Source organism: Ursus maritimus, unplaced genomic scaffold, assembly GCF_017311325.1.
Source record: "Ursus maritimus isolate PB19 unplaced genomic scaffold, ASM1731132v1 scaffold_19, whole genome shotgun sequence".
NCBI classification, from domain to species: domain Eukaryota; kingdom Metazoa; phylum Chordata; class Mammalia; order Carnivora; family Ursidae; genus Ursus; species Ursus maritimus.
In genome coordinates this window covers 44604525-44622553 of record NW_024424341.1, presented here as the reverse complement: position 1 = coordinate 44622553, position 18029 = coordinate 44604525, and the positions used below count along the sequence as shown (strand labels likewise).

At 55.2% G+C, this 18029-nt stretch overlaps 1 protein-coding gene across 1 annotated transcript; it reads left to right on the top strand.

Moving 5' to 3' along the window:
• The first annotated feature begins 25 nt into the window (after positions 1-25).
• LRFN3 (leucine rich repeat and fibronectin type III domain containing 3) lies at positions 26-6324 on the top strand. The gene is made up of 3 exons (XM_040632772.1): positions 26-925; positions 2237-3673; positions 5699-6324. Exons 2-3 carry the CDS (start codon positions 2253-2255, stop codon positions 6162-6164), a joined length of 1887 nt encoding a protein of 628 aa, XP_040488706.1. The 5' UTR covers positions 26-925; positions 2237-2252; the 3' UTR covers positions 6165-6324.
• The last annotated feature ends 11705 nt before the right edge of the window (positions 6325-18029 follow it).

Here is an 18029-nt window from a genome sequence, read left to right as displayed (position 1 = left end):
CCCCCCCCCCCCCCACCGCATCCGCCCCCCTCCCTCCGGGCCAGTCCCCGCCGCAGCCCGGGGAAGCAAGCCGGGACCACACCGCCCCAAACCCAGCGCCTGCACCCCGACATCGGTGGCCTGCACCCCGAGATTGGATCCAGAGATCTGGAAACCTGAGACTGAGACCCTGATCTGGGGCTGGGACCCGAAGACCTGGAGCCGGAACACCTAGTATCTGGGGCTGGAATCTCAACATCAGTCTCTGGAACCCCAAGACTTGGAATATGGACCCCCAAATTTGGAGCCTGAACCTCAAGATTTCGCATCTAAAGCCCCAAATCTGGAACTGAACTCTGAATGCTGTGCCTGGGACCTTGAAATCTGGGACCAGATTCCCATATTCTATACTCTGGAACCCACTATTTGGGACCTGAACCCTGAGATTTAGGCCTCAAATTCCGAGATCTGAACCCTGGCATTCCAAGGGGCCTAAACCTGAGTTTGAGCCTGAAGTCCTTGCTGCAAACCCGAATGCTGAAATTGAGGGCTAGAGACATACAAATTTTGATTTGGCACCCCAATATCTGAACCCAGCACCCCAGTATCGGATCCCCGGACTGGGCTTGAGACTCAGACCCATTACTCTCCATTTGGCTGTATTAGCATCCCAAGACCAGAGCTAGGAGACACTGGCTCTGACCAACCCAAACTGGAGTCTAGGTCTCTAAAATTGACCCCTAGAGGCCCTATATTTAGAGATCTAGGAGCCCAAGTATCAAGGTCTAGAGACTCCATGGCCACAGATCTGGGCTGAGGCACAACACAGTCCCTCTACAGAGGCCTTGGGGACAGAGAAGGCATGACCAGGCCCCCCCTCCAGAGCCCTGACCCCTGACCCCTTGGAGCCTGAGGACTCTGCTCCCTGGGGCAGCTTCAAGCTCAGGTAAGGTTACTGGGGGACCCCCATGGTAGGGAGGGACTTGGGAGGAACTTTGTGGCTGGGGGTGGAGGTAAGTGAGGACTAGGTCCCCCTGGGCACCCTTGGGGTTTCCCCAGGAAACAGATATACTCCCCCACCCCCCACCCCAAGGTTTTGCCTCCAGCTCCTGCTGTCCTCAGATACTTTCTGGATATTTATTTGACCAGCACTACCCCTCTCTGACCTCCTCTTCCCCAGTTTATGGCACCTCCAGGTCTCTGATCTCGCACTCTGTTCTCCAATTTCTTCCCACCATCTGTCTCATCTGACCATCTCCAGACGCCTCTCCTGGCCACCGTTCCTTTCACTGACCATCTCTCTTCACCACTCCTCGCTCTAATCATCTTTGACACTTCCATCCTTCGCTGCTGTCTCAGGCCACCTCTGTCTGCTGCTTCACTCAGTGACCACCTTTGGCATTCTGTCCACCGTGCCTCTCTCTAATCATCTTTCACCAGCTCTCTTGCTCTCGTCCACCCCTGACTCTGAGCCTTGGCCTGTCTCTGACCATCTTCTGCCATTGCTCTCGCCCTCCTCTCAGCCTGTCCCAATGGCCAGTCTGCCACCCTACTGACCACCTCCCTTCTCTCTGTCTCTCTTGAGCACTGGAGTTCTCTAATCATCTCTAGTATCTCTGGCTGCCCTTCCTCTCTCTGATGACCTCTCCCGGCACCCACCATTCTACCCAGCTGTCCTCATCTCCAGCTGTCTCTGACACATCTGTCCATTCGTCCTCTCTCTGACTACCTCTCTGGCTCTTGACCATTTCTGACCATCTTTGACCATGTCTCTTAGATCTGAGCACCCTTGACCATGTCCCCTCCTTTGTCCACCTCTCCTCTTCTTGGCCATCTCTAACCACCTCCCTTCTCTGGTCATGTTTGACTACTTCTAATCATTCCCACCACCCTGACCGCCTCTTCTCTCTGGCCGTCTTTGACCACGTTTCAAGCCCTCTGGCTTCCCTTCTACACACTCTCATCAACCCTCCCATTCCCTCACTGTCTCTGACCATCTCTAATTACCTCCCTCTCCTCTCACTGTCTTTGTTCATGCCTGCTCCCTCTGTCCCTCCATGACACATCCCTCTGAGTCTTTGACCATCTCCTCTGGCTTTTGATCTGTCCAACACCTCCCACCCCTCCGCCTGACCATCTCTGACCCAACTGTTTTCCTCTGAGCCCACCTTCCCTCCCGGTCTTGAACCGCCCTAGTGCCCTCTGGCACCCCTCTTCTGGCCTCAGCCTGCCCTAATGCCTCCCTTCTTCCCTGTAGGCCGCCCCCGCCCGCAATGGCCGTCCTCCCACTGCTCCTCTGCCTGCTGCCGCTGGCCCCTGCCTCGTCTCCGTCCCAGCCAGCCACACCCAGCCCGTGTCCCCGCCGCTGCCGCTGCCAGACACAGTCCCTGCCCCTCAGTGTGCTGTGCCCGGGGGCAGGCCTTCTGTTCGTGCCCCCCTCGCTGGACCGCCGGGCCGCCGAGCTGCGCCTGGCGGACAACTTCATCGCGGCCGTGCGCCGCCGAGACCTGGCCAACATGACCGGCCTGCTGCATCTGAGCTTGTCGCGGAACACCATCCGCCACGTGGCCGCCGGCGCCTTCGCCGACCTGCGCGCCCTGCGGGCCCTGCACCTCGACGGGAACCGGCTGACCTCGCTGGGCGAGGGTCAGCTGCGCGGCCTGGTCAACTTGCGCCATCTCATTCTGAGCAACAACCAGCTGGCGGCCCTGGCGGCCGGCGCCCTGGACGACTGCGCCGAGACACTCGAGGATCTGGACCTCTCCTACAACAACCTGGAGCAGCTGCCTTGGGAGGCCTTGGGCCGCCTGGGCAACGTCAACACATTGGGCCTCGACCACAACCTGCTGGCCTCCGTGCCCGCCGGTGCCTTTTCCCGCCTGCACAAGTTGGCACGGCTGGACATGACGTCCAATCGCCTGACCACCATCCCACCTGACCCGCTCTTCTCCCGCCTGCCACTGCTGGCCAGGCCCCGCGGCTCACCTGCCTCCGCCCTGGTGCTGGCCTTTGGCGGGAACCCCCTGCACTGCAACTGCGAGCTGGTGTGGCTGCGGCGGCTGGCCCGGGAGGATGACCTGGAGGCCTGCGCCTCCCCGCCTGCTCTGGGCGGCCGCTACTTCTGGGCTGTGGGTGAGGAGGAATTTGTGTGCGAGCCCCCTGTGGTGACTCACCGCTCGCCGCCCCTGGCAGTGCCTGCAGGTCGGCCAGCTGCCCTGCGCTGCCGGGCAGTGGGGGACCCCGAGCCCCGCGTGCGCTGGGTGTCACCCCAGGGCCGGCTGGTGGGCAATTCGAGCCGTGCTCGTGCCTTCCCTAACGGGACGTTGGAGCTGCTGGTCACCGAGCCAGGCGATGGTGGCATTTTCACTTGCATTGCGGCCAATGCAGCTGGTGAGGCCACCGCTGCTGTTGAGCTGACCGTGGGTCCCCCACCACCTCCCCAGCTAGCCAACAGCACCAGTTGTGACCCCCCGCGGGACGGGGATCCGGATGCCCTCACCCCGCCCTCTGCCGCCTCCGCCTCCGCCGCTGCCAAGGCAGCTGACACTGGGCCCCCTACCGACCGTGGTGTCCAGGTGACTGAGCATGGGGCCACAGCTGCTCTTGTCCAGTGGCCAGATCAGCGGCCTATCCCAGGCATCCGCATGTACCAGATCCAGTACAACAGCTCAGCCGACGACATCCTCGTCTACAGGTGCAAGGTCCAGGCAGTGGGCAGCGTGGGTGGCAGACTGAGGAGGAGGGAGGGTTGGAGATATGTCTGTTGACACCCCAGGCTGCAACACAGCTGAGAAATGAGGCTGAAGGTTCCAATCAGACAGCAAAGGTAAAAGAAATCAGGCAGAGAAGGTAAAAGAAATCTGGCAGTAGTGATAAAAAGAAATCAGGCAGCAAAAGTAAATAGTAACAGATATAAAAAAGAAATCAGGCAGCAAGAGTAAAAAGTAATCAGACCAAAAGAATAAAAAGTTAATCAGGGAGGGGGGCAAGGTTGGAGCGGTACAAACAAATTGAATATAAAGGTAAAGAGGAACCAGGTGCTTCCAAAGGACAGGACCAGATATAAGCCAAGTTGCAAGAAGTAAAGGAGATCAAACAGGAAGGTCCAGAGTTCATGGGGCAAATGAAATGAAGGAGGAGGTGAAACAGAGATCAGGCTTTGGGTCTGTGCTGTGTGACCTGCTCCACATGTTTAGAGTTCTAATATGGTGACATCTCAACGTTTGATTTCCTAAATCAAATTCAACCTCGTTCATGCTCCGCCTGCTAGGTGAACGGGAACATTCACTTTGCCCACTGTTGGGGATTCCCTTCTCTATTTAATTGTTGCAAGTGAGAGAAGAAAATCTGGGGCTTATACACTTCAAGAGGTGGATCAGGACATATTCCACTCCCAGGCTGGAGAGCATGTGGAACATCTGCTGTGGCTGGCCACATGTGGTCAGGAGTGGAGCTCTGACCCACATGCTGCTGACACTTCTCGGCTGAGTCCAACCTTGCATGGGTGGCTATGGGTGGTTCCCTCTTCTCACTGCCAGGCTGGGCCCAGGGTGCAGTTCCCGAAGCCTGGCTGCAGGGAGTCAGGCCTCCTAACGCCTGGGGCATGCACCTTATAAACCCAGTACCTGGGTCCCTTTTCCTTCCCCAGGGGCCCATATCTCAAGAGATCATCAATTGATTTCCTTTTTAATCCTGGAAATCTAGCAAGCTTCTTCTGTCCCCTTTCTCAGATGGCCGTACTCCCTGGCAGGGGAGTCGGCTCCATGGAGGGCCCACACCTGAAAATCCCACCAGCCCTGCCCACCTTGCCTGGCAGGAGGTGAGACAAATGCTCTCCTAGATAGTCACCCTCTCAGAGACAATCACGGAGTTCCCTGTGACTCCCTCATTAAAGCAGTTTAGGAATAAGACATTATAAAACAAGTTAAATCTCCAACAGGGTGCTCTGCTCCAAAAGGAAATAAAGTAGAACTGGGTGCTAAGGATAAAAGGAAATGGGAAAGGAAAGGATAAAAACCAGGCAACAGAGACAAAAAGGGAATCAAGAGCTGGAGCTGGAAGAAATAAGGCAACAGGGAGAAAAAGGAATCAGCTGTGATGGCCGAGGCACATCAGTTTCAGGAGAACAGAGACGGCTCACGGGAAAGCAGGCTGTAGAGACAATAATGATAATAAGGCAGTGGGGCTAGGGGGACATTCATTGGCAGGTTAGAAGGAAATCAGGCATCAGCAGTATGGGGGAATCAGGCGGTGAGATGAGAGGATTCTGGCTGTACGCTGGAGGAACATAGGGCAGCTGGAAAAGGGAAATCAGGCCCCAGCTGGAGGAGAGGTAGAGGGGGGAACCTGGGGGAACCTGGGAAGTTGGGCGAGGGTCTAGAGGGAGACCGGGAGGTGGGATTGGAGGGAAAGTTGCACTGCAGGGAAGCTGGGCAGTGAGGCTACGGTGAAGCAGCAGAGCAGAGGAGCAGTGGGCAGTGGCCCCCCGAGGGAATCTGGGGGATTTGAGCGGCAGGTGCCAGCAACCCAAGATGACCCATGGGTTATCAGTCAGGAGGCTGACCGGGTATTAGACCAAAGGGAATATGAGTGGTGGTGGGAAGGAACTTGGGCTAACAGCGGGCTGGGGGAGAGATCTGCCAGACCAGAGGGTTGGGGCACAGTGGAGGGTGGGTGCTGGGCAGCCAGAGACCTGACCCCCACCTGCCTGTCCCTCCAGGATGATTCCCGCCGACAGCCGCTCTTTCTTGTTGTCGGACCTGGCGTCGGGCCGTACCTACGATCTCTGTGTGCTGGCGGTGTACGAGGACGGCGCCACGGGGCTGACGGCCACGCGGCCCGTGGGCTGCGCCCGCTTCTCCACAGAGCCGGCGCTGCGGCCCTGCGGGGCCCCGCACGCACCCTTCCTGGGCGGCACCATGATCATCGCCCTTGGTGGAGTCATCGTGGCCTCTGTACTGGTCTTCATCTTCGTGCTGCTTATGCGCTACAAGGTGCATGGCGGCCAGCCCCCCGGCAAGGCCAAGGCACCCGCACCCGTCAGCAGCGTTTGTTTGCAGACCAACGGCGCCCTGGGCCCCACACTGGCCCCGCCCGCCCCTGAGCCTGCTGCGCCCAGGGCCCACACCGTGGTCCAGCTGGACTGTGAGCCCTGGAGGCCCAGCCACGAACCCACGGGACCCTAGCCTCGTGCCCACCTCTATGGCCCTTCTGGCCCCAGGGGTGGGAGGACCCAGGCACCCCGTGGGACCTGGCCTCAGACTCACCAAATTGCTCACGGTTTTTAAAACTCTGATGGGGAGGGTGTCGGGGGCACCGGGGCACAACAAGAAAGTCCTATTTTTCTAAGCTTGGGCCTAGGCCCTTGCCCTTGTCTCTGTCTGTGGTGGTTGGGGGGTGGGATCATGCAGGGGTCTGGAGTTGGGAATGCCTCCTCTGGGGAGAGACACCCCCCCCCACCCCATTCTGTCTGAGGTTCCTGAATGAGGCTGAGGATGGTCCTCCATTCAATCGACAGAATTCTGTGAGCGTGCCCCCTGGGTGCACCCTGTGCTGGGTGATGCTACCATGACCCAGAGGGCCCCAAGCCCTGACCAGATAGTGATAGTTCAGAGTGAGCAGAGACGTGGCGATGAGGGAAACCTAGGAGATTGTGGGAGCCAAGGAAAGGTGCCTGACTCAGCCTAGGGTGTGGTCAGGGAGTCTTCCTGGAGGAAAGATGAGATCTGAGCACGACATCAGAAGGAGATAATTGGGCAAAGAACAAAGGGAAAGCTGTTCCAGGCAGAGGGCCCAGCACAAGCAAGGACTTAGTGAATGCCAGACACTGGGGGTATTGTGGTAGAGGTAAGGCAGGAGGGGTGAGCAGGGTCCAGGACCTCCAGGCTGAGGAACTCAGACTCTGGCCTAATAGTACTGGGGGGCCATGGAGGAGTCTATGCAGGGGAGGAACAGGGTCATGAATGGGCTTTAGGAAGCTCTTTCTAGCTGTCATGAAGAGCATGGACCAGAGGGGAAGACTGAAGCTGGGAGCCTGGGGGAAGCCAAGGCAGGAACCCAGATGGGTAAGGACAAGACTGGACCAGGGCAGGGCTGGGGGAAAGGAATAGGGGGTAGGTGAGAGAGGAAGCTGAATGGACAGGTTATGGAGCTGAAGTGCTATGGGGGAGGGAAGTGTCCAGGGTGAGGCCCAGGGCTCTGGCCAAGGCAGAGAACAGTAGAGCCACCTGATACAGAGCCAGGAAGGTGGTACAGGTTTGGGGAATATGCTGAGGCCAATGGGGGACTTGGTGAATGTGGGGGGCCCAGAAGACATCTAGGTGGTGGTGGCCAGGAGGCTTCAGGACCCTGGTCTGAGGCTGGAGCTGGGGACAGAAAAGAAGGTTATGTCAGCGGAGATGAGGAATGGGGTGATGAGACAGCCTCTGGGACTTTCCATATTTAAGAGACAGGCAAGAAAAACCTGACAAAGACTAAATAGGACCAGCAGATGGAGGGACAGAGTAAAGCAAACCAGGCAAGTCAGACCCAAGTGACTATTCTGTTTAGTGCTATCAGGCCACGGTGACCTCACTGAGAGTAGTGTTAGGAGATTGGTTCAGCAGGTGCCCGATTCAGCTGATTTGAGAGTAGGAGTAAGAAAGTATAGTTAGGGAGCACAGACCCTGTGATTCTGTGGACCTAGGGCCTGGTTCAGGTTGATCTGGACCTGTCAGCCCTGTGTCTCTGCAAGGCTGGTCTTACTCTGCCTTGGACTGCCTTGGGCCCCCCTCAGACCCCAGACCTACAGGTTTGGTAGACCAAACCCTGGCTCTCGGTAACACCGGGCCTCATTGGAGATCCAGGAATAGGATAGGCAGGAAAAGGAATAGTGTTCCCTAACTCCAGGCCTCCTCTGGTAGTGGGTCCAGAGGCAGAGAAGATGGGGGTGGGGGAGATGGGCTTCAGTTCTGTGAGTGTTCTCTGGCATGATGCTGGTGTGAGGGGCATAGTGAAGGAGGCCCAACTGGACTGACCGTTCTCAATACCTGGTGCACATGACCTTGTCCTCGTGGGATAACATCCTAGATTCTGCAACGGTTTTCTTGGTGGGTGTAGGTTTTGAAAACGATCTTCCACCAGCCATGGGAACAATCTGAGTCCCAGGGACCCAGTCTGACTCCCGAGTCCTCCAGAAGCATAATGAGGTCCTTCTTGTTTGTTACCCTCGGTGGTTGAGGTCAGGTGACGCCATCAGGGTGAGTGAGGTGTCTTGGCCAAGGCGGCCTAGGAGCGGGAAGATTGGAGATCTAGTGCCAACTACAAGATACCAGTTGCTGCCACAAGGGGGAGCCAGAGTGCACCATTCCTCAACCCTTACTTTTAAAATTGAGCAATTTATTGTGTGCCTACTTGTGCAGCATGCTGGCAATTCAATACTGAGCAAATACAGGCACAGGTCCTGCCCTCACATCTCTCACCATTTGGTGGGAAAAAAATGTTAAATAATCACACAAGCCAGTGTAAAGGGGGGTGGGGAGTGGGGATGGGGACATGCCCGAGAGATACTTGGAACCGTAAGACCCTATAACCAGGAGACCTGACCCAGGAATTGAGGTTGAGAGAGGCTTCCTGGAGGAAGTGACTACTCAGCTGAGATCTGAAGGATGCTCAGGTTGGAGTTAACTGCACCAGGGGTGGAAAGGGCATCCCATGCAAATGGAACAGCATGTGCAGAAGTGTAGGGACCGGGATGGGGGTGGTACATGGGGAGTAACAGGGTTTGAAGGGGGCTGCTGAGGTGGGGTGAGGAAAGGATGCTGTGTTGAGGCTGGAAAGTGGGAAGGGGGCAGATGATGCAGGGCCCTGTAGGCTGCCGGGAAGAGTCTGGGTTTTATCAGAAGTGGCATGAGAAGCCATTGGAAGTTTTGAACAGTGAGGAGGGTAGTGCGCCCTGATCTTTAGGAAGCTCCACGGGTACGTCTGTTTGCACACAGGGGACAGAAGTGAAGAAGGGAGACCAGGGAAGGGGCTACTGCAATGGTCCAGGCAGAATGCTGACCCAAACAAGATTGGGGCCTGAAGTGGATGGACTGGAGAGAGATTTGAGACTACCTCACCAGAGGCCTCTGTCCCCTAGGCAAAGGAGGACAATGTGGACCACTGTCCGATGATCTGGCTCTCAGGAAAGATTGCAGAGACTGGAAAGAAGAGCTGTGGGACCCTGGTGTCTGCTATCCAAGGATCCAACCCTCAGATGAGGAAGCTGACCTCTCTGTAGCATAGAAATTAAGAGCTTTTTCCAGGTTCATGTACCAGGCAGACAGTGGACGTTGGCTCTGCAAGGCAGAGACCGTGGCTGGTTGGGGAGGAATTACCTTCCAGGAAATGCAGGCCTGAAAGGGGGACACACACCCAGCGGTAGCTAATTATATGTTTGGAAGCAAAGAGTGTGGGAGGAGAGACATGGGGGCAAGCTAGTTCCTCTAGCATGGCCCCCCTCTTCCTCCCCTGCAGGGTGCCTGGATCACCCCCCACCCCCATGCAGGAACAATACTACCATGGACAAATCATCACACGTATCTAGAATTTAAAGTTAAAATGTAGCTTGTCAGACACCGCCCAGCTGAATCCCCCAATTTCCTCAGCTCAGAAGGTGCTACTCCTCCCACGGACCACCCCTGTGTGGCTTTGAGAATGCCTTGCATGTTTTCGAGACCAAGTTTCCTGGAACCAAAGTTCCAGGCTACTGGAGCATTTTCTCGAAGTAACTGTAGTCCTGATACCAGGACGTTCGCCTGTCTGCATGCTGCCACGTCCAACCTGCGTGCCTGGGCCCCGAGTGTCTCCGAGTCTGTGATCCCTTCCTCACCAGGCCTCAGCTAATGCCAAGCTTTCACAGCTCGTTCTGTGGGCATGTATGCGGGAGAGTCCGATAAAGCGGTCCTCCGAAAAGGGATGTTTCTCTTCTGGGTTGAACCTGAGTGTGGCCTCTGCCTTTGCTCCTCCCTAGTCCCGGTGCCCCATATGCTTCACAAAAGCAAGAATGGGCGTCAGTGCTTGGTGCTGCCCAGACCCGTGCAGAGCAATGCTGGGAGCACAGGGGGGACCAACCCAGCCCCAGACCCCACCTTCACAGAGCTCCAGGCCCTCGGAGGAAATACATGCTCACCAAACAATGGCATCCCAAAGTGAGAGGGCTGGGATGGGGGAAGCACAGGCAAGACTGATTAGGGCCTGTCTAAGCGCAAGGGACTTTGGGAGCCCAGAATGGGTTCCTTACTGGGCCTGGCTTGGGAGGCGGCCTGAATGCGGGGCCAGCTTCATGGCAGTGTGACCTGTAGAGTCCCACAGCACCTCACATTTAGAAGGGCCCTGTGCTTGGTTGAATGCCCTGCTGTCACCACCATGAGATTCTTAGTAATTTTTGAACAAAGGACTCCACATTTCCATTTTGCACTGGGCCCTGCATACTTGCGGGATATACAAAAAGAGCCAGGAGAAGAGAGGGTCTTCCAAGGACAGAGAACATTGTGTGCAAAACACAAGAAAAGGAAGAGAGGATTATACTCTTGAAGAGCTGGGGGAAGTTCTGTGCAACAGGAGCATGGAGTGGAAGATGGGGGAGAGTGAGGGGTGAGCTTGAGAGTTGGCAGGTGCCAGCTGCCAGGCTGACGAGCTGTGCCTCCGTTCCGGAGGCACTAGGCAGCCATGGCAAGGGCGGGGTCAGGTTTGGACTTCAGAAAGATCCATCTGTCTATGGTGGGGAGGGTGGCTAGGGTCATATGACAAAGAACAAGGTGCGGGTGGGAGGCTGGGCTACCTGTGGAAAGGCTCAGAGTGTCTGGTCACTGTGGGCAGGCTTATGAAGAGCCTTGAATACTTGGGTGACAGACACCCAATGCACCAGGAGACTGGCCAGGGAGACCCAAAGCCACAGGCTGAATCCAGCTTCATTTTCACTTGACGATTTTCACTGTTGGGCGGGGTGCACAAGGGTAGGTTAATGGGTGTCACTGGTAGGTACTTGAAAATCTTTATATGAGAACTCACACGGATAGACTGATGAAAGCGAATGCAAAATTGGCAAGAATTTAGAGTATAAAATGTAAGACTTCAAAGGACTTTATTCTGGGTATATTCTGGCTTCAACTCTGTGGAACCCCTGGAGTGCACTTCCCTCTCCCCAGTCCTCTGGGTAAAACATCAGATCTTTGGGAACCTCTGGGAACTTCCTCTTCATCCACAGCCCTAAACGCTGCAGCCCCTGGGGCTGGGAACTGACCCCCTTCCTGCTTCTCTACTCCCCTCCTTCTGGGGCAGCACCTCTCCACATGCCCCCACGCTTCTGTACTCCTTCTCTCCTGAAGACCCCCACGTCTCTGTCCCCCGCGCTGGCGCCTCCTCTAAACCTGGCTCCCCTCGGCTTCCTGGACAGCCCCCAGGCCTCTCACATTCACCGGGTGCCACGTTGGCCTTAGGGTCTTCCCAAACGTGGGTCCTCTCAGGGCAACCCTCCACTCAGCCTCCTGGCAGGCCTCCCACTAGCCTTCTTCCCTTCTTTGGCCCCACCCTTTTCTAGCTCTTACCTCACCCACCTGGGTTCCTGCATCTCCTCCCCCCGGGGTCCTGGCTTCAGTCTCCCACTCTGGTTCAGGGAATGTTCGTAAAGCCAAACCTAACCCTCCTCTGCATAGAATCCTCCATGGCTCTCCTGGTTTCCTGGGACAAAGTTAACAGCTACTCAGCCTGGCTGTAGCGGTCTTGCCCCTCCCCCGCCTGCCCCCAGATCCATCTCTAGCATATATGTTCCCCACCTCAGGCTGGAAGGAAATAAGCACTCCCTGAAAAGCCCACCCTTTTACACACCCACGTTGTTCCCTGTGCCCTCGGGGGAGCCTTCCTTCACCTCCTCTGCTTGTGTTGAAGAGCAGGGGAAGGATCTTAAGCAGGTGAGAAATGACGCTATTGAAAGAATTCCTTCTTGAATTCTCCCTCTATCCTCCCTACCAAAGGCTAAGTGTTCTGGGGGGAGAAAGGGGCTAGGGGTGCAGGCTCCCAGGACCTGGGAGAGAAGGGGCTGGAAACTGTATCCAAGGTCCCTTGCCTTTCCTTGTCTGGAGTGCCAGCCTGTCCTTCCTACCAAATCCTCCATGTAGGGTGCAACTCCATTGTTCTCCAGCTCCGGATGTTCTGGAAGGAGGGGAGTCACATGGAAGCCATTGTCTTCCCTTGAGCAGCTCCACCCCATATCCTCCAGACCTGCACATCCAGCACATCGTGTCCTCTCCTGCCTCTGTCACTTCCACAACCTTGGAGTTCAGGTCCCCAGTCCCCTCCTCCCTCAGACACAGAAGTGCAGCGTCTATTCCCCCTCCTTCCGCGGAATCCAGGAGTCCAGGCTCCTGGCCCTCCGCCTTCCCAGGACCCCGAAAGTTCAAGCCTAAAGCCTCTCTATCCTTGGCAGGGTCAGGAGTCATGTCCTGCTTTTCTTGGAAACCCCCCTTTGATCTAATTCACCTCCCCACATCTGTCCCTCCCTTCTTCTCTCTGTGTCCCTCCACCTCTGTCTCTCTGTCTGCCCCCTCTCCCTGCCTCCACCCACATAATTAGGCCTCATTATAATCAATGGCACCAGGTCAGACTGGAACAGGTGCTAATGGGGACATCCGGTGTGCCGACCCAGGGAGGTCTGGGCGCAGGCCTCTGGGACTATAAATACCCCCCGCACTGTGGCCTCAGCCCAGCTCCTGCAGGTGAGACCTCCAGCCTTGCCTTTTTCCCTGGGCTCCAGGGCCTGAGCCCTTCTCTGGGATTCCCCTTGTGCCCCCTTCTGCTCCTGCGGTACAAAGGCTGGAGGCAGACTGGCAGGAGAGACCGCACTAGCCTGTATCTGTCCACCCTCTCCCAGGCCATGGCTGCCTTCTCCCCCGCCCTGCTGTGCCTTGGTGCCCTGGGCTGCCTGTGGGGTGAGTGATCCATGGGGGATGCCGGTCTGGATCTGCAGCAGGGGACTGGTTGTGCTGGCTGGGGTTTGGGGCTGCCCGGCATGGTTCTGTAACAAGGGATTGGCCACCATGGAGCTTCTTGGGACAGCTGGATCCAGGGACTGTTTGGATAGCCTCTGTGGCAGGGAATTGGCCAAACCGGTTATGGGAAGGGGGCTGAGCAGGCCTTTCCAGGACAGATGGTTCAAAGGAAGCAAATTAATTTTAAGTTAATATTGACCAGACATTGTTCCATGGCCTTTAGATATATTATCTCATCTAATATTCTCATAGCTCTGCCAACACCCCCTTTTTACAGATGAGGAAACTGAGGCCCAAAGGTGGTACTTTTTGGACATGGCTAGAGCATGGCAGTCAGGATTAGAACCTGATGTATTTGGCCTCAAAATCCAACAGAGTACACTGACCCCCTCCTTTCCCCTTGGGTTCCCTCAGGCCCAACGGTTGCATTTGTGGATTTCCAGGGCCGTTACTTCATCACGGCTTTCTTGGAGAATGGGGGCGCGGAGAAGCCCAACTTCCGCCTGTACGTGTCGCCACCTCCGAAGGGGCCTCCGACGGCGGTGCAAGTGAGGGCGCACCCGGTGGGCGGACCTCCCTTTCGGCGCGCGCTGAGCCTGCAGTCAGGCACCACTGCGTTGGTGCGCCTGCCCGGCGCCGTGGAGCTGCGGGGCTCGCGGCGGGCGGCAGGGGGCGCGGTGCGCTTAGCCGCCTCGCGACCGGTGGGAGTGACAGTGGTGAACGCGCGTGGGCGCACCTCCCTAGACACCGCACTAGCGCTTCCGCGCCGCCTGCTGGGTACTCGCTACGTGGTGGTGACGCCGTCGCTGCAGCCCCACGACCGGCACAAGGAGTTTGCGGTGGTGGCGGGCGCTTGGCCCACGCGCCTGCGCCTCACGCCTCCGGTGCCCATCCTGCTGGATGGCATCGAGCATGCTGCCGGCCGGCCCCTCCTCGTGCACCTTGAGCCCTTCCAGGCGCTGCAGGTGCAGAGCGCAGGCGACCTGTCCGGCACCCGCGTCGTGGCTACTCATCCCGTCGCGCTGCTGGCTGGCCACAGTTGCCTGCAAGCGAGAGATAAGGCCTGTGGCCATGTGTCCGAACAACTGCTGCCCCAGGATTACTGGGGCCGCGTCTACGCGGTACCCCCGTTCGCGCCCGCGGCTCCCGGACCCAGAGACCACGTGTATGTGGTGGCTGACAGCCTGGGCAGCCTGAGCTTCTGGGGGGGCGGTGCCAAAGGGGCGCGGGCTCTGCGCCTTGGGGTCGTGCTGCACTTCGCGGTGGACCCAGTGCGCCCCCTGGTGCTACGCTCCTCCGCCGGCCTGCAGGTGCTTTTCCTGGCTGCAGCTGCGGCCCGCGGGGGCGTCGCCTACAATCCCTTCTTCGCTCTCTTGCCTCCGGTGGACGCATTCAGCCGCAGCTTTGCGCTCACCGCGCAGCCGGGCTTTTCCAACGTAGCGGTGCTGCTGGCGCGCGAGCCCACCCCGGTGCTCCTTGATCAGCAGCCGCTGCCCAACCTGCACTGGCGCCTAATCCCCGGCGGCCCAGAGCCGCGTCACGGGCAGCATTCTGGTGAAGGCCAGGCCCCCTCTCCTGGTTTCGTCTGGACCGAGGTGGCATATGGGCCTGAGCCCGGAGTGGTGCACTTCCTGGAGACTCGCGGGCCGCCGGTGGGAGTGCTTAGCTTCGGCACCGCCCCGGGCGCGGGCTTCGGGACCCAAGCCATGGGGCAGCCAAACGTGGGTGAGCAGCCCTGGGGCCCAAGACAGCGGGAAGTTGAGCAGACGATGGGATTCCAGAAGATCAGGGACCGGGAAAATCATAACATTACCTTCAGTTGCTCACATAGCAGCCCGACAGGCAGGGTGTTTTGTTTTGTTTTGTTTTGTTTTGTTTTGTTTTGTTTTGTTTTGTTTTGTTTTGTTTTGTTTAAATGCAAATCACTCCCTCCTCCACTCAAAATCTTTCCATGCAATTATTACACCCAGCAAAAGCACAGTACTTACAGTGTTTTTTGAGGCCCCATACAATCTGTTCCCATTACCTCTCTGATCTCATCTCTTCTCATTCTTGCCCTTCCCTCACTCCAGTCCAGCCACACCAGCCACCTTACTTTCTTCTCCTTGTTCATACTTATTCTCTTTCTCTCTCTCCCATTAGTTCCTTGAGGTCAACGGGTTTTTTTTTTTAAATTTAAGTTCTAAGATACACAGTTAATTGTACAATTTTTAGATATATAGCCTGATGAATTTTCACCTATCTGTCACCTAGATCAAGCTACAAAATATTTCCATCACCCCAAATAGCTCCATGAAGTCGGATTTTTACAAAAATCTTTGGTTTACTGTAGAATCACCAGTTTCTGGGACGTGCCTAACCCTCAAGAAGTATTTGTGGAATGAATAATAATGGTTATAAGTTGTTAAATGTACACCAAATCATATGCCAGGCACTGGGCTCAGAATGGAAGTTATTGTTGAAGGTCACATGTTCTTTTTCTTTACTACGGTGTAAAATGTAAACAATGGGGTCAGGGAAAGGGTTAAAATAATGGGCGCTTGAACTTCCGGCTTGTCTTTGAGGTTGACTGTATAACAGTATTATAATAATTCCTTTTTTCTGGGGAGGGGAATGGCTGGAGGTCAAATCTTTTGCCAAGTTCACACAGCTAGAAAGTGGCAGAGCCAGGATTTGAACCCAAGTCTATTTGCTTCCAGAGCACAAGGTTTTAGCCACCTTTTTGTATTGTTTTATTTTGTACTGCTTCACACAGACTTATAGTCCAGACTTATGAGCTAAGTGGTAAATGCTCTTATATATAATGTATATACATTATACAATACATTCCTCACAGCCACTCTGGAGGCAGGTCTCTTTATTATCTTCATTTTTTAAAAAAGATTTATTTATTTATTTGAAAGAGAGAGTGGAGGGGGGAAGGGCAGAGGGAGAGCATCTTCAAACAGACTCCTTGATGAGCCTAGCCCAACCTGGGGCTAGATCCTAGGACCCATGAGATCATGACCTGAGCTGAAACCAAGAGCCAGATGATCAACAGACTGAGCCACGCAGGCGCCCCTGTTATCCCCCATTTTATAGAGGAAGCAGTTGAAGGTTGAAGGCAAGAAATCACCGTCCAAAGCTACACACTGAGCAAGTGGCAACTGCAAACCCAGAACTCGCTCAGGCTGCTGGGAAAGCGGCTTGTGGCCTCCCAGAGCACAGGGCTAGGCACAAACTATAGAGTAGCTGGACGCTGACCATGGTTCTGAATACAGTTTGCTACCCTGTAACGCTGGAATAAGGGAGCTCCCACTCAATCTCTTCCAGTCCCAAAAAACAGGGGGAGACCAGGGAGGTGAGAGAAAAGTGAGGGGATAGTCAGAGAGGCTGGGGTTTCTTAGAAATGAAAACGTGGACTTCAATTCATTTATTAAAATTGGCTCAGAGCTGGATTCTGGAGTCAAAAGACCTGGATTCAAATCCTACTACAAGCTGTGTGATCTTGGGCAAATCACATCACCTCTCTGAACCTCAACTTTCTCCTCTGTGAAGTGTGAATAATAATATCAACAACTTCATAAGGTTGTTGTGGCATTTAAAAGAATGAGTTCATAGTAGAGTGTTTGGCATGCAGTAAACATTTGCTATTATTAATTTTCAACAATTTTTTTTTTTAGATTCACTTCAGTCTAAGCCTGTTCTAGGCACTGGAGATGCAGCAATGTACAACATAGAAACATTCCTACCATAGGGAGCTGATACTTTAGTTCATATTCTAATCCATACCAAAAGTCTGTATTATATTTTGATGGAAAATAGGCAAACCCCTACAGAACAAAGTTATTTCTTAAAAGTTCACTCTGTAGGTGTCAGCATCATGCATCACCAGCTATGAAAAAAATAACTCCCCTCCCTGGAAAATGGGGTGGCTATATACCAACAGAACACACACACACACACACACACACACACACACACACACATTCTTAAGGCTGCTTAACATGGCATACTGGAAGTCCTCACTGGCCAAAATCAACCCACAGATGTGTTTAGACTTACTGGCACATAGATTTTGTAATAACTGATTGGTGTCCTTAGATGGAGTCTGTGCTCTCCAGCTCATCACAGCCCTCTTGTTCACCCACACTGTGCTGCCCATTTCTGTTTTGTCTTCAGCCCCACCCTTCTCTTCCTGACGATATAGTCCCACTTCCTTTTAGATTGGGGACCCTACTAGCTTATGAATGTTGAGTCTCTAATGACCCTGGAGGACTAGTGCGTGGAGGCAGGAAGGGGGTGAGACCAAATGCCAGGACCCAGTTCTGTTACATCATTTCATCTCATCTCATCTCCAGATATTCTGACTGAGGAAGATCTGAACCCTCCCACAGAATTCTATCCCCTCCTAGAGTCTTCCCTGATGATGCCACCCCAGTTCCTGGGATCCTGTAAGGACCATGCCTGCTCCAGTGGGACCACATGTCACCTTGTGAAGCACAAACCTGAGTGTGTGGCCAGCACCCAGGCCACCGAGATCATGGTCAGTCTCAAGACCATAACTCTGAAGGACTCTAAAACCACAGCAGTGGCCAAACCAGGATCAGAACGCACACCTGAAGCCAAACCAGGGCTTGTATCTGTGGCTGTGAATGAACTTCAGCCTCAATCTTCAGCTTTGGTTAAACCAGAACTTGAACCTCTGGCTGTAAAAGAACCGATTCCTGAAACCCTGGCTGTGACTGAACCAGCACCTGCACCTTTCCCCCTGCCAGTGCCCACAGTTGAACCAGAGTCCAAACCCAAGGCAGTGTCTCAGGCTAGGTCAGAATCCATCTCAGCGGTCAAGCTGGGGCTCAAGGTGGTGGCAGTGACTGAACCAGGCTTAGAGGCTGTGACTATGGCAAAGCAAGAACTCAGCATCGTGTCTGGGTCCCAAATGGTGTCTGAGGCCAAATCAGAGACGGCGGGTGTCTCTAGTGAGGGGCAGGGGGGCATCACAGGGGGTACCTGCTGGGCTTCCGGGCTACCATACATCTACACTTTTGATGGCTACTCTTT